At 47.3% G+C, this 13,752-nt stretch overlaps 2 protein-coding genes across 2 annotated transcripts; one reads left to right on the top strand and one right to left on the bottom strand.

The window, feature by feature from the left end:
• Positions 1–1,337: 1,337 nt before the first annotated feature.
• On the bottom strand, positions 1,338–3,259 carry BDW43DRAFT_310715 (class I adenylate-forming enzyme family protein; the record flags this gene model as incomplete). Its single annotated transcript, XM_032047020.1, has 6 exons — positions 1,338–1,774; positions 1,831–1,952; positions 2,008–2,102; positions 2,157–2,902; positions 2,953–3,024; positions 3,082–3,259. The coding sequence occupies 6 exons, from the start codon at positions 3,257–3,259 to the stop codon at positions 1,338–1,340; spliced, it is 1,650 nt and encodes a 549-aa protein (XP_031900881.1).
• Positions 3,260–5,276: 2,017 nt separating this feature from the next.
• BDW43DRAFT_310714 (polyketide synthase module) lies at positions 5,277–12,779 on the top strand (the record flags this gene model as incomplete). The annotated part of the gene is made up of 9 exons (XM_032047019.1): positions 5,277–5,682; positions 5,738–5,855; positions 5,909–6,025; positions 6,084–6,103; positions 6,156–6,550; positions 6,600–6,723; positions 6,776–8,949; positions 9,102–11,341; positions 11,408–12,779. 9 exons carry the CDS (start codon positions 5,277–5,279, stop codon positions 12,777–12,779), a joined length of 6,966 nt encoding a protein of 2,321 aa, XP_031900880.1.
• Positions 12,780–13,752: the final 973 nt, after the last annotated feature.

Here is a 13,752-nt window from a genome sequence, read left to right as displayed (position 1 = left end):
CGACAAGAGGCACAGTGTATCGCAGCGGCAGACCAAAGGGAGAGGCCGTTATGTGGATGAGTAGAAAGGCGAGAGCGAAGAAGCAAATTGGAATCGTTCCGGAGGGTCAGATTTCGGCGCAAATTTCGTGGGCAACTCAACGGGGGGGGGGGGGGTGGCAATAAGTAACCCCCTTTCACTCGTTCCTCGTTTCAGGGCATAGGTGGGGGGCCAGCAATCTTTTGTTGGTGGCTCGCGGGGGGTAGTAATTCCTTTCACTCCGTTCCTTTGTTTCAGGGCACACCTTAGCTCTCTATAGGTTCTGGTATATTATCTTTATGACCCTTTGTTCATGTTGGATCCACCTAAGTTGACTTTTCGGTCGTGGCAGAGGTATATGAACCTTCCGTATCCTAAAACCATCTGCTTTCATTGTCTTGTATTGTTGTTTTCCATAAAGCAAGGGGCTAAAGTTCGAATATATACGGCTATTAATATATTAAAGACTAAAAAATTTATCAGCTATTATGCCATTAAGTTCCTCAGATATCTACACATGGGCTATTTAGGTGCGTTTGGGGGGCTGGATCCATTTGACTCTGCAACATTTCTCTAATGCCTTTCTCTCTACAAGGGCACTTGCAAAAATTGTTTCTCCTGTTTGGCAAAGAAGAAGGTCGTATAAGAGCAGAGGATGGAACAGCAGAAAACAACTTCATTAAATCCCTCTCTGATTCTCTGTACAAAAGCAGATCTCTCTCGGAGGCCCAAGTCTACTTGGCTTGACAGATGAGCAGAGCAATACAGATGTTCCCCAAGATTGACATGCTTCCGCCCTCACTGGAGCAGCTAGGAATTGAAGATATTGACAAATGTGACATGGGGCTGTTGTCTGCAGAACTGCAATACTTAGTGCTCAATGCCAATAACCGTTTCCCATGCCTGGCAACCCTAGATATTGAAGAGGATATACATGAATATGGACCAGAAGACAATGAGTCTCCCGATGAGATACCAGTTATCAAGTGAGAGATCCAGCAAATGACAGAAAATCTACGTATAGCCTGCCATGAAACAGGTGTTTTGTTTAGGCTTTAGAATTAGGAAACTGTAGGTGCAATTACATACATCGAACAGTTTGAGCTTGACGGCGGCGTTGAAGATGTAGGGTCTGAAGAGGATAGAACTTCTACCTCCTGCTACTAGTGTCTTTAGTGTTAGTAGGTAGGACTGGCAAGGCAGAGTGAATCGCAACCCCAATTAATCCTGTTAACCTTTTGTCTCCCAGCTTCATTCGGGTAAGTATCATCTCAACCTATTATTATGCTATGATCATAACACTACCGCTAAGACGCATCTTATATTCCTCCCCAGTCAAACAGGCGAGTCGAGACGGCCAAGTCCAGTCTGTTTCCCCAGTACTCCACACCGTCTACTGCATACCGATCTGGCAAATATCCAGGTATATTGAAGTATCTTCGAAGACATTCCTTTTTTAGCACTTTACCGGAGGCTGATAAGGGAACCTGTTCCTCATTTTTGAGAATCCGTAAAAGTGTAGGAATTTTGTATGAAACCATGTTGGTAGCAGCAAGGTCTTTGCGGACGCTTCGAAGATTAACATGGTGTACTTCTTGAGTAGCTTTCTGCTTTTGAAGTCGGAGAAGCGCCGCTGCCAATCCACCCGCTTGATGATCTAAAACAGGAAGGACATGAGCTTCGGAGACATATGGAAGGTCCATCAAGCACCGCTCGAGCTCTAGGACAGATATCGTGTACTCATGGAAACGAACCCCTTATTTTTATCAGTCCTTGATAGAAGTAGGTTACGGTATGTATGACTAAACTCACAGTCGCATGAGGCCCTACCGTCAAAGAAATAGTGGTCTCCAACGCGGTGAGCATAGTCGCCAGTTTTGTAGAACCCTTCACAATCAAATGCAGCTCGTGTGGCTGCTTCGTCGTTGACATATCTTAGCCTAGCATAAGCAAGCTGCAGAAATAGTAGGGGGAAATGCTTTCCCTTACTGAATGAACTTGTTAGGGTTTTTGACTAAGATTTCCCCATGGTCACCGTCAGAAAGCTTGATTGTCACCCCTGGGAATGCTCCACCAATAGATCCCTAGAGAGGTATCAGCAAGAAATCCAGGGAGGTTGAATAGGGACAGGTACACACATCCACAAAGTCAGAACTGGATGGAGTGGCCATTACAGCTCCGCCCATTTCAGTTGACCCGTAGCCATTTCTGATAGGAATGTTCATCTGATCGGTAAAGAACCTTCGGGTGATAGGGCTAAGAACAGAACCACCTGTCCAGATCGTTTGTAAGCCTTGAGCCCCTTTAGTATATCTTATACTATAGTGATGTGGAAGAACTTGGATATTCTCCTTGTAATAATCCATCAACGCTCTCAAAAGTGTTGGGGACACGCTCATTCTCGTCACTTTCCCCTCTGCCAAGATTTCCCAGAACCTCATAGGCTCCGCTTGGCTCTTCATAATCCAGAGTCTCTCCCCATTTAGTACGCTGTACAAGAGACCCTCTGCGCCACTTATCCAATGAATGGCAGTTGAAGATAAATAGAGATCGGCCGGACTACAGATGGTATACTCCTTGTAATAGAAAAACCGGCGAGGCAACAAAGCGCCCTTTGGTTGGCCGGTTGTCCCAGACGTAAAGAGAACAAGACATCCAGTTGTTGGGGAGAATGTCAGCTCATCGTCTATTTGCATAGAGTATGTATCAGAGCCACGGTACGCTCTCGTCACTGAAATTATCTTCAATTGTTGATCCGCCTGGACTCGGGCATAATCTCTGATTTCCGCGGCTTTGTCAAAGGGGCTGGTTTCCGCCAAGACACAGGCTGCATTGCACTTATTCAGGTAGTATAAAGCTTCGTCTGGAAGAAGACCCGTCGTTGCTAGGACCGACGGGTTAGCTTACTGGGAAAACATACTCTTCTTGACCTACCCAATGGAACACAAATGCCTCCCAGGGCAGCAATAGCCAGAAAGCTTATAATGAAGCTATATCCGCTAAGACCTAGATAGCCAATAGACGTAGCATGCTTTTATAACAAGCCCTTCTCGTTTAATGAACCATTAGGAAGCTTTTCTCGCAGTACCTGGCGCAAATGCGTGATATCACTGATCAAGTTGTTATAGCTTGCATTGACGCCATACTCATCGTGGAATACCTCACCAGGTCTCTCTACAGAGAACCGACGAAGTCGAGTGAATATAGGATCGTTTGGAAAAGCCTTGTGCGCAGAATGCATCTCGTGTTTTCAATCAGCCACTTGCGTGTAATGCGTCAATTGAAGCAGAAATAAGACACCAGGGTATTAGGAAAGCCAAGCTCATATAAGACTGAGGTCCCATGCCTTATGTACGTTTCCAAGATCACTCACCATAACTCCGGCGAGCGGCAATAATCCAAACCCACAATATATATGACTCAACCTACCCTATCAGAAGATTGGCTCTAGCGTGGATGTGGCTGCAACACTTCGCGTCCACGGGGTCTTTTGTACTATATAATTTAGTTACTGGCAAAAATTAGGGCAGCAAAGCGATTGCAGAATCGATGAGCAATTTCAACAGAGAATCCACGAAGGACGTAAAGATATAGCATTCCTACTTTCACCGTTGCGAGCTCATCAGGATTGGCTTGACCTTGTGCATTTAGATTTTGACCATGGCTGGCTCACTTCCTTCGAAAGGAGGGGCTGGACATGTCAAGCAGGCAGCTATGTCACTTCACTGTCTCCAGTAAACACGCTCGATGTGCTGGCTAGACTAAAGTCCTGCATTCATCCCACGTCGCGTATGTGATACGTCCATGATTTTCTTTTCTCTCTCCTTTTTTTTAATATTTCATTCTGTTGGAGCTCCTATTCTGGAGAGTTATATTACTGTCATCCTGGTACGCACTGCACCATATTGGGTTATCTCTGTATCTATGTATACAGCATCTTTTATTACATGTAACTTAAGAATAACAACAGTTTATCCACAGCGTCAATAAGTGGTGAGCAGGGGACATGGCGGGGTATCCATAGAACCGCTGAGCGGTCGCTCAGTGGAGCCTTCAATAACCACAGTGTCAATATAATTACTCCTAACATGGAAAGATTACCTGTTGCAGTGTTAATCATTCGAGTACGCCGTATTCCATCGTCGAACCAGCGATTATCTAGAGGCATCCAGGCATGATAGCCTTAGAATAAGCCATGTTAAGTATCTGGATTTCTTTAGGCTATTTTGACGCAGCTAGAATCAGGCCTTTTCAATTAAAACCATAAATAGTGTATGAAGATCCACCACTTACACCCTCAGCCATCCCGAGGCTGCTTTAGGGCGCGACACAGAAGAGATACAGGAAAGACACTTTCCTGGTGCGTCCTCCCTATCTTGGTGGTGCTTCGTTCCAGCATGATTGATCCACCGCCTTTCCGCAATGCTGTGCCCTTGGTTACCGACCTCTCGTGCCCGTAAATCAGTCAATAGCACTTCTTGATCGGTCAGGGATGAAGGATGGAAGGCAGTTGCTTACGAATGGATACGCGAGAGCAGTATTGTCCAACCTCAAGGGTTGCATGCCGGTGCCTTTGTTTAGGATCCCCTAGATGAGACGGCACCGCTTGTCCTGAAATTCTGAAATCCGATTTTCTACTCTGTCAGAAAACCAGGATGTGATGGACACGTCTTTCGCCTGCTCTTCGTTATATAGGTTGCAGAACGTATCCAGGATACGATAGACGTGTACTGGCTTCATTAACCAATCCGATAGACACGCCTTACCGCCTGTTCTTCGACATATGGGTTGCAGAATGCATCTAGGATGATGGGCGTGTACGGGCTTCATCTAACCAATCCGATGGACGCGCCTTACTCCTGCCCTTCGTCATATGGGATGCAGAATGCATCTATCTAGTTTGTGGAGCTGCACGAAGGCCAAAGGCGGGGCTGATGGTGCCCAAATCGCGCAGGGAAGCGAGGAAGTGTCACACGTCCTAAGGTCAACCGGGAGTACCATGGGCGGAACAATATAAATTTCTTAATTTCTTAATAAGAAGCTCTGTACACACTGTATTAATATAAATGTGGGATGTATGGGGGGAGCACCTGGTGATGCCGAATCCTCAGACAAGACTCGCTAACGCCTCTTATTGTGTTTAATCCCCGCGCTTCTCAACCATAGTACACAAATCACTCAAATCAGAGCTCAACATCTGGTGCCAGATTTTCACCCGCTTCATGGAGTTGGTACCGGGAGTATCTGACTCCAACATCATGGCAGAATCGAATCGATTTATCCAAAAACCAATAGCCGTACTGGGTATGGCTTGTCGGTTGCCGGGGTATAGTGATTCGCCTAGGAAGCTGTGGGAGTTTCTGATGCGAGGAGATATAGCGGAGACGGAGGTCCCCAAATCGCGATTTAATATCAAAGCATTCTATGATGGGTCTGACAAACCACAGACATTGAGATCTCCAGGAGCAATGTTTATGGAATCTGTAAACCCAGCAGCGTTCGATGCATCATTTTTTAATATTTCACCACAGGATGCTACTTCAATGGACCCGCAGCAGAGAATATTGCTCGAGGTCATCTATGAAGGGCTGGAAAATGCGGGGCTTCCACTGGAGGCATTGGCAGGGGAGAAATATGGGTGCTTCGTGGGAGGTTATACTGGAGGTTTGGACTCTTTATTTTACCCAGAGCTGCATAGTCCGAATTGACTCTGGTTTAGACTATCGGGACCTACTCGCATGCGATCCGGATTCTCAACCAAGCAATATGGTTGTTGGTAGTTCAGGGGCGATGCTGAGCAACCGGATCAGTCACTTCCTCGACATAAAGGGTGCGAGGTAACAAAACTCATGTTCTGTTTCCTGCCTACTCTCCTGACAATTATTCCCAGTATACCAATTGATACGGCCTGCTCTAGTTCGATGGTGGCATTGGAAATGGCATGTAAAATGCTTCATACGAGTGAGATCGATGGTGCCATCGTAGCTGCTTCGAACCTAGTCCTCCAGTAAGTGGATAGATATCCTTCCGTCTCAGAAAGCTTCTATGTGCTCATAAAAGTATAGCCCTGGGTATGGATGCGATTGTAAGTGGATTCGAACCGCGTCTTAACTTGACCTGCTGCTCATCTAATATAGCCGGGCCGATTAAAAACACACATTCGCCAACAGGCCGGTGTCATACATTCGACGCCAAAGCCGACGGATACATCAAAGCGGAGGGCATCAATGCAGTAATCCTAAAGCGTTTGGATGATGCCATTCAAGATGGTGATCCGATCCGAGCTGTAATTCGGGGAACCGCCAGCAATCACAACGGCCGTACTGCGGGGATTGCCTCGCCCAGTGCTGAGGCACAGGCAGCTGCTATACGAATGGCATATTCAAATGCTAACATTACGGATTATTCCCTCACTGAGTACCTGGAGTGCCATGGAACAGGGACATTGGCGGGAGATCCGGTCGAAGCATCGGGAATTTCGTCCGTTTTTGCGGCATCTCGCCCCTTCGATAAGCCACTACATATTGGCTCGGTACGATGAAGCTCTCACCTAACTGTCCGTTACTGACCTATATATGCAGATTAAAAGCAACATAGGCCATTCAGAGACTGCGTCAGGCCTCTCAGGCCTGATAAAAGCTATTATGATCCTGGAAACTGGACATATTCCAGGAAACCCAACATTCGAAACCCCGAACCCTAATAGTACGTGCTGCTGAGCTAAAAAGCGGTCTTCGCTTACGCTGATGATATTCAGTTGACTTCCAAGCGCTCAGGCTAAAAGTTCAGAAGAATGCGACATTGTTTCCCAACAGGCCCTTTCGGCGAGTTGGGGTCAACAACTTCGGGTTCGGTGGTAGTAATTCTCATGTTATCTTAGAAGAACCGAAAGCTTTGATTGACAGATACCGCCCGATGCACACTAGTTCCTACGACCTTCCGGCTGAGAATAGCGTATCAGGAGAGGGTCACCATTGCAACCAGTTCTATATACTCTGCTTTTCAGCGAACGACGAAAAGTCTCTCAAGGACTATATTAAAAGGATTTCCCAGCACTTCTGTGATCCCAACGTTCATGTCAGGTTACGGGACGTAGCGTATACTTTGAATGTACGCAGAAGCCAGCTCTTCCACAGAGGGTACCTTATCACCAAGCAGTCACATAATCTCAACTTCGAGTCTGTCGTGCGTGGGAAGAAAAGCATCTGTCCTCCGAAAGTAGGATTTGTGTTCACTAGACAAGGAGCGCAGTGGCCAGAAATGGGCCGAGAGCTACTTAAAGCATTTCCTGTGGCCAGGATGTGCATTAAACGTTTGGATGCCGTTCTTCGAGGCCTCCCAGATCCGCCAAGTTGGTCCTTATACGACGAACTAATTCAGCCTCGCACGCCCGAACATACTCGCAAACCTGAGATTAGTCAGCCACTCGTCACAGCTCTGCAGATAGCTCTAATCGGGGTATTAAGAAGCTGGGGCATCTCACCTAGGGGGGTTGTCGGTCATTCGTCCGGAGAGATTGCTGCCTCGTATGCCGCTGGCTACCTTAATGCCGCAGAAGCTATGATAATTGCATACCACCGCGGCCTAGCAGCTCGGGAGGGGCAGCCGAATGACAGTGCTCCCCTGGGAATGCTTGCTGTGGGATTAGGTGCAGATAAAGCTTTGCCATATATCTCTAAACTTGAAGATGTCCAGATCGCTTGTTACAATAGCCCCACAAGCGTGACCTTGTCAGGAGTCGCTAGTGCATTGGAGCAACTTAAAGTGACGCTTTCTAAGGACGGTATCTTTGCTCGTATGCTACAGGTAGACTTGGTATATCATTCCACCTATATGCACAACATTAGTGATTTGTACGAGAGGCTGTTACGTCGTGATCTTCCCTCGCAATCTCGCCAATTCCCTGCATCAAACTCTGTGGCAACCTTTTCATCGGTGACAATGTTCTCATCGGTGACGGGCTGCAGGCAAAAAACACCTCCAGATATCATGTACTGGAAGACAAACATGACCTCTCCAGTACGCTTTGAGGAGGCTATGCGCACAATGTTATCTACGAAAGACTCGGTAGACTTCTTGATCGAGATTGGCCCGAATGGAGCCCTCAAAGGCCCTATTTCTCAAATTCAGAGTAAGCTCAACGGTGCAGCATCCAGCGCTATGTACTATGCTGCGATGCATCGGGGTGCTGCCTCCATTCACTCAACTCTTGCTATCGCCGGTGAACTATTCCTTGCCGGGTTCCCAATAGACCTTGAGAAAGTGAATGGGGACACGGAGCTCTCTCGGCCATTGATAGTTACTGATCTGCCAAATTATTGTTGGAACCACACAACGCAATACTGGTATGAGAGCCAGACAAGTAGGGACTCGCGTTTTAAGCCATTCATTCACCATGACCTGATTGGGAATAAGATCATTGGAACACCATGGTCCAATCCAACTTTCAAGAAAACCTTGAAGCTTGCTCATCTTCCATGGCTTCGCGATCATAAAATTGGTTCAGACGTTGTCTTTCCTGCGTCCGGATACATTGCAATGGCTGTTGAGGCAATATATCAAATAAGTTGCATGCAGCAGCCAGATATTGCCGCCACTTCCTCCCACGAGCTGGGCTACCGGTTACGCAATATCCGCTTCGATATGGCATTGGTCCTAAATGACGAGGTAGATTCAGTCGTATATCTGATGATGAACCCTTCTGGGGCAAACCGAACATGGTACGAGTTCACTGTATCGTCCTCGCGAGAAAACCTTTCTACAGCGCATGATAGCGGAATGATCCGCCTTCAAGAGCCTGTCATAGAATATGCTTCTGAGGCAGATATTGCTCCTCTACAGCACCCATCTCCAGGGCATCTATGGACAAAGGCCTGTGCAGAGGTCGGATACAACTATGGACCTGCATTCCATATTTTGGAGCAAGTTGAAGTACGCAATAGGCAACGACATGCTCGCGCCCTTATAACATTAGCCGATCCCCCTTCAGCCCATGAACCCCAGTCTTCCTACCCCTTTCACCCCGCAGCGCTGGATGGTGTCTTCCAGCTACGATGCCCAGTTTCTTTGCTGATAGTAGTAAGCTGTCTGAGGTTCTTATTCCGGCTATGGTAGACGATATGGTCATCAACCCTAACCAAGCTCGACCTCGTGTTGGTATGGCAGTAGCCTCGAGCTACTATTCTGGGCGCGGGCGTGAGGATGTGGCCAAAAGCTATGTAGGGGACAACTCAGTATATGATCCGGCCAGTGGTGCTCTGCTCGTCCGGATGACAGGGTTATCCAATCACCAAATCGATCTCGGGATTGACCCATTGTCTCAGCACACCTTGACACAGGATATAATAAAGCCAGACATCAGCACACTGAGCCAGGAGTCAGTAGACAAACTCAGTATTAGTCATATTGAGATGGTCCCCTTCTTGCTAGAGTTAGCTGTACACAAAAAACCCTCCATGAAAATACTCGAGGTCGACCTTGACTCAGATGGTCAGCAAAGTCTTTGGCTCGAATTTCTGCAAGTCGCTGGTGCCACTCACCAGCAGTACCGCTTCAGGGTGCTTGATGAAGTGCGTATGGCTGACATCAAGGGCTTATATAACGACAACACAAATTGTTCGTTTGGCGTTCTCGATTGTGAGGACAGCCGACTAGGCTTTGCCGAGGATATATTCGACCTGGTCATTCTCCGAGCCATCTCACCGTTAACTACTCAATCTTCGCTGGTTGTAGATGCTGTAATGAACCTGGTATCACGCGATGGACACATTTTAGCCATTGACTGTTCGGCCCCTGCTGTTGACCGCGGACATTTATTAACGAGCAAGATTAAAGAGTGTGCGTTTGCAAAATTCTTATCAGTTCCACATCAGCACAGCAAGATCCTCTTATGCTCCTTACCTGGTACTCTACCGGCGGTAGACAAGGAGCTCCATATTGTTTATTTCAAAGAAACCACCCATTTTCCACTTACAGCTCGGCAATACCTGGAACAGGAAGGATGGAACGTCATTGAACATAGATGCTCTAGCGAACACGTTCCAGAAGGCGCAACAGTTCTCATTATCGACGAGTTTTTTGCACCAGTACTGGCGCATGTCTCAAAGTTACAGTGGCTCTGTCTTCGCCAGCTAGTCACCCGCAGCTGCAAGCTTCTCTGGGTAACGCAAGGAGGCCAGATGTCAGTATCTAAACCTGACAACGCTCTTGTTGTTGGATTATTTCGATCTATTCGGTCCGAGGACCCCAGTGCGACGGTGATGACCCTAGATATGCACAGTCTCAATGATTCAACCCTGGTGCATTGCATAGCCACAGTTTTGAGACAAGTTCGGCGTTCGCAAGACCGACATGTTTCTGACAACAAGTACGTTGAAGACAGCGAATACGTTGAATACAACGGCATCCTCCACGTCCACCGTATTGTCCCGCACTGCCCTTTAAACCAGGAAGTTGGATCTTGGATGAAGGAGCCCATAAGAAAATGTCTGCCTACCAACGGAGCCATGACACAGCTTAGGGCTGAAAAAATAGGCACATTGGACGGACTACACTTCGCTGAAGTGTCAAAGGAACCTCCTGCGGAAGGCCAGGTGGAGATTGAGGTCAAGGCAGCTGGATTAAATTTCAAAGATGTGGCGGTCACCATGGGCATAGTGCCAGAGAACGAATATTTGCTGGGTCTGGAGGGCTCTGGAATTATTCGCCGTGTTTCAGACGCCGATCCCAGCATCATAAACACTCGGGTGGCGTTCATGGCTAAGGGGGCAATGGCCAACCGCATCCATGTTCCATTGGAATTCACACACGCTATTCCTGATTCAATGACCTACGACGAGGCAGCTACTATGCCGGTTGTATTTTGCACAGCTCTTTACTCCTTGTTCAATATGGGCAATCTCCGTCGTGGCCAAACCGTACTTATCCACTCTGCTACTGGTGGTGTGGGAATTGCCTGCATTCAGCTTGCCCAATATATTGGTGCAGATATTTACGTGACCGTTGGTACAGAAGAGAAGTGCCTGTTCTTACATAAGACTTTTGGAATCCCGTATGAGCACATGTTCTCATCGCGATGCTCAAGATTTGCAGCGGAGATTATGAAAGCAACAGGTGGCAGGGGTATCAATGTGGTTGTAAACTCTCTCACGGGCGACTTGCTAGACGCCACCTGGAGGATCTGCGCAGACGGCGGAACTATGGTTGAGCTCGGTAAAAGAGACATTGTCCAGCGCAACTATCTCTCTATGGAGCCTTTTAATCGCGGTTGTTCTTTTCGCGCAGTTGACCTCTCACATGGTGACTTACTACAGGAAGTTCCAGGGTAAGTTTGCCGACAACCAAATTATTACTCTCAAATTATTACTCTCAAGCTAATAGATATTTTCAGTCTCCTTAAGCGCATTTTCGTCCTTCAAGCTGAAAACCATATTAAACCTATCGCCCCAGTTACAGCCTTTCCCATGACTCGGGTCCCGGAGGCTTTCGCGTACATGCGAAGCGGCCGCCACATAGGCAAGATTGTTATCCACCAGGAAGTCGAAACGGCTGAGACTGAGCAGACAGTGCCTATACGACCTCTACGCAAAGAACTCTCCTTCCATGATGGAGTGGCATATTTGATTGTCGGTGGGCTCAAGGGCCTCTGTGGGAGCCTGGCCATGCACTTGGCGCACCGCGGAGTCCGACACTTGGTCGTCATGTCCCGCAGCGGGTGCTACGACAGTCGCTCACAGACGGTCATGGCATATTGCCAATCATTTGGGTGCGAAGTGCACGTCTGCCGTGGCGATGTGTCGCGCATTCCTGACGTTCGACGGGCATTTATAGCCGCTCCTGTCCCGATCAGAGGCGTCGTTCAAGGAGTGATGGCCCTTTATGACCGGCCTTATGAAGTAATGACACTCGAGGAATATCACCAGTCTATCGAAGGGAAGGTACAAGGTACTTGGAACCTTCACCATGTATCAGTGGAAAATAGACGTCGTCTAGATTTCTTCCTGCTGCTGTCCAGTATCTCCAGCATAGTCGGAAGCCCAGGCCAGGCCAACTACTCGGCCGCCAATAGCTTCTTGGATTCCTTCACGGCGTATCGCCGATCGATGGGCCTCGCTGCTCAAACAGTTAATCTGGGTGTGGTAGAAGACGTGGGTGTTGTTGCTGAGTCGCAGGAGTTGTCCCAGCGTCATCAGGCATCTAATGAATTGGTTAGCATACCTGAGCGTGTGCTGCATTGCATATTGGACTATTCTCTCAGGCAACAATACCTACACACGACACCTACTTTGGCCTCCAACTATCCAGACCGTAGCTATCCATCGCATCTGATTATAGGATTAATAGTCCCTCAAGATCCGACCAAATCCAACCTTCGATTTGATCCACGTTTCCAAGGGCTGTTCATCGCCAATGACGTGTCTAACCCTGAGGCCGGAGGAAAAGGCACTGATGACATCGGTACTGCGGTACAGAGTTTCCGTGCTCGAGTTGGCTCGGGAGTAGCGGCAGAAGAGCTCCTCGGGCTATGTCTGCAGATTCTCGCAGCTCGGCTTATGCAAATGCTGCGCAGAAGTGCCGAACAAAGGATTGAACCAGGACAACCGCTATCAGTGTACGGATTAGACTCGTTATCAACAGTTGAACTTCGAAACTGGATCAAGGCTGAGATGGGTGCTACATTAACGACGTTCGATATACTTAATGCCAGTAGCTTAATCATGTTGGGGGAACGTTTGGTGAATAAATTGCATGCAAACAGATAAGGGAAAAGGGCAGAAAAATTTCCCGATGTGAGTACAAATTTAATATGTTGTTAGACATGATTGACGCTCTTTTATGGGCCGAATTATTCACCTTCATATTGTATACACTGCAGTTCCTTACCCTTAATGGATATGAGGATATCAAGCCTCAGATCATCAACCAGCACCTCACGGCTGATCTGCAATACACCTGCCACTACTGGGTGCATCATCTTAAGTAAAAGTCACACCTCTCAATCTGAGATTCCTTCTGAGAGGGTTACATATTGGGTTTGTAGTCAGGCAAATAATAATATCCCTAATAATTTATAGAAGTTGCAGCAAAGTTCGTTAACATAAGAGATTAAATACGGAAGATAGTTAGTTAGAAGGCGTCTACAGACTATGGCGAACATAAGGCGCTCCGCATTTATAGTATGGAAATATCTATCTATTGGCTATGATACTAGACCCTAGTGTTGTATTCCAGAAGAAGATTAACTGTATTTCATTACTTATGTAGACTAAGGGTTTATATACAAGCTGAAATCAGACTGGTTGGAAATTAGTCTGGTTCTATACGGAATTTCTTCCATATCGCTGGTCCAGCCTCAATTCACAACACTCCTATCCGTTATGGGCGTTGATGTTAAGATGCCTGGTGTTTGCCTCCACAGGCGCCACATCTCTCATAGGCTTCTGTGTAATCGTGTTTTTGGTGTGGCCCTGCACATTTTTCACATACCTTTGCTGCCTTGCAATGTGTCTGTTTGTGGTTATAGCTCTGCTTGGCTGGCTTAATTCTCATGGAAGAATATATTAGCCGAATCCATGGCTACCTGACACGAGCAAGTACAAGGCGCTCCCGGCATGCCCGTTCTTCTCGCCTTGAGTACAGTCTTTATGGGCCCCAGGAATGTCAAATTAACAAGGCTCTTTAGTAATAAATAGTATTGTGATTTCTCAGGCATTTCTGGCATGAGTGATAAAAAGC

Source organism: Aspergillus alliaceus (genome assembly GCF_009176365.1).
Source record: "Aspergillus alliaceus strain CBS 536.65 unplaced genomic scaffold BDW43scaffold_19, whole genome shotgun sequence".
Taxonomy (NCBI): Eukaryota; Fungi; Ascomycota; class Eurotiomycetes; order Eurotiales; family Aspergillaceae; genus Aspergillus; species Aspergillus alliaceus.
The sequence above is the reverse complement of the archived record's forward strand: the minus strand, read 5'-3'. Positions and strand labels throughout refer to the sequence as shown.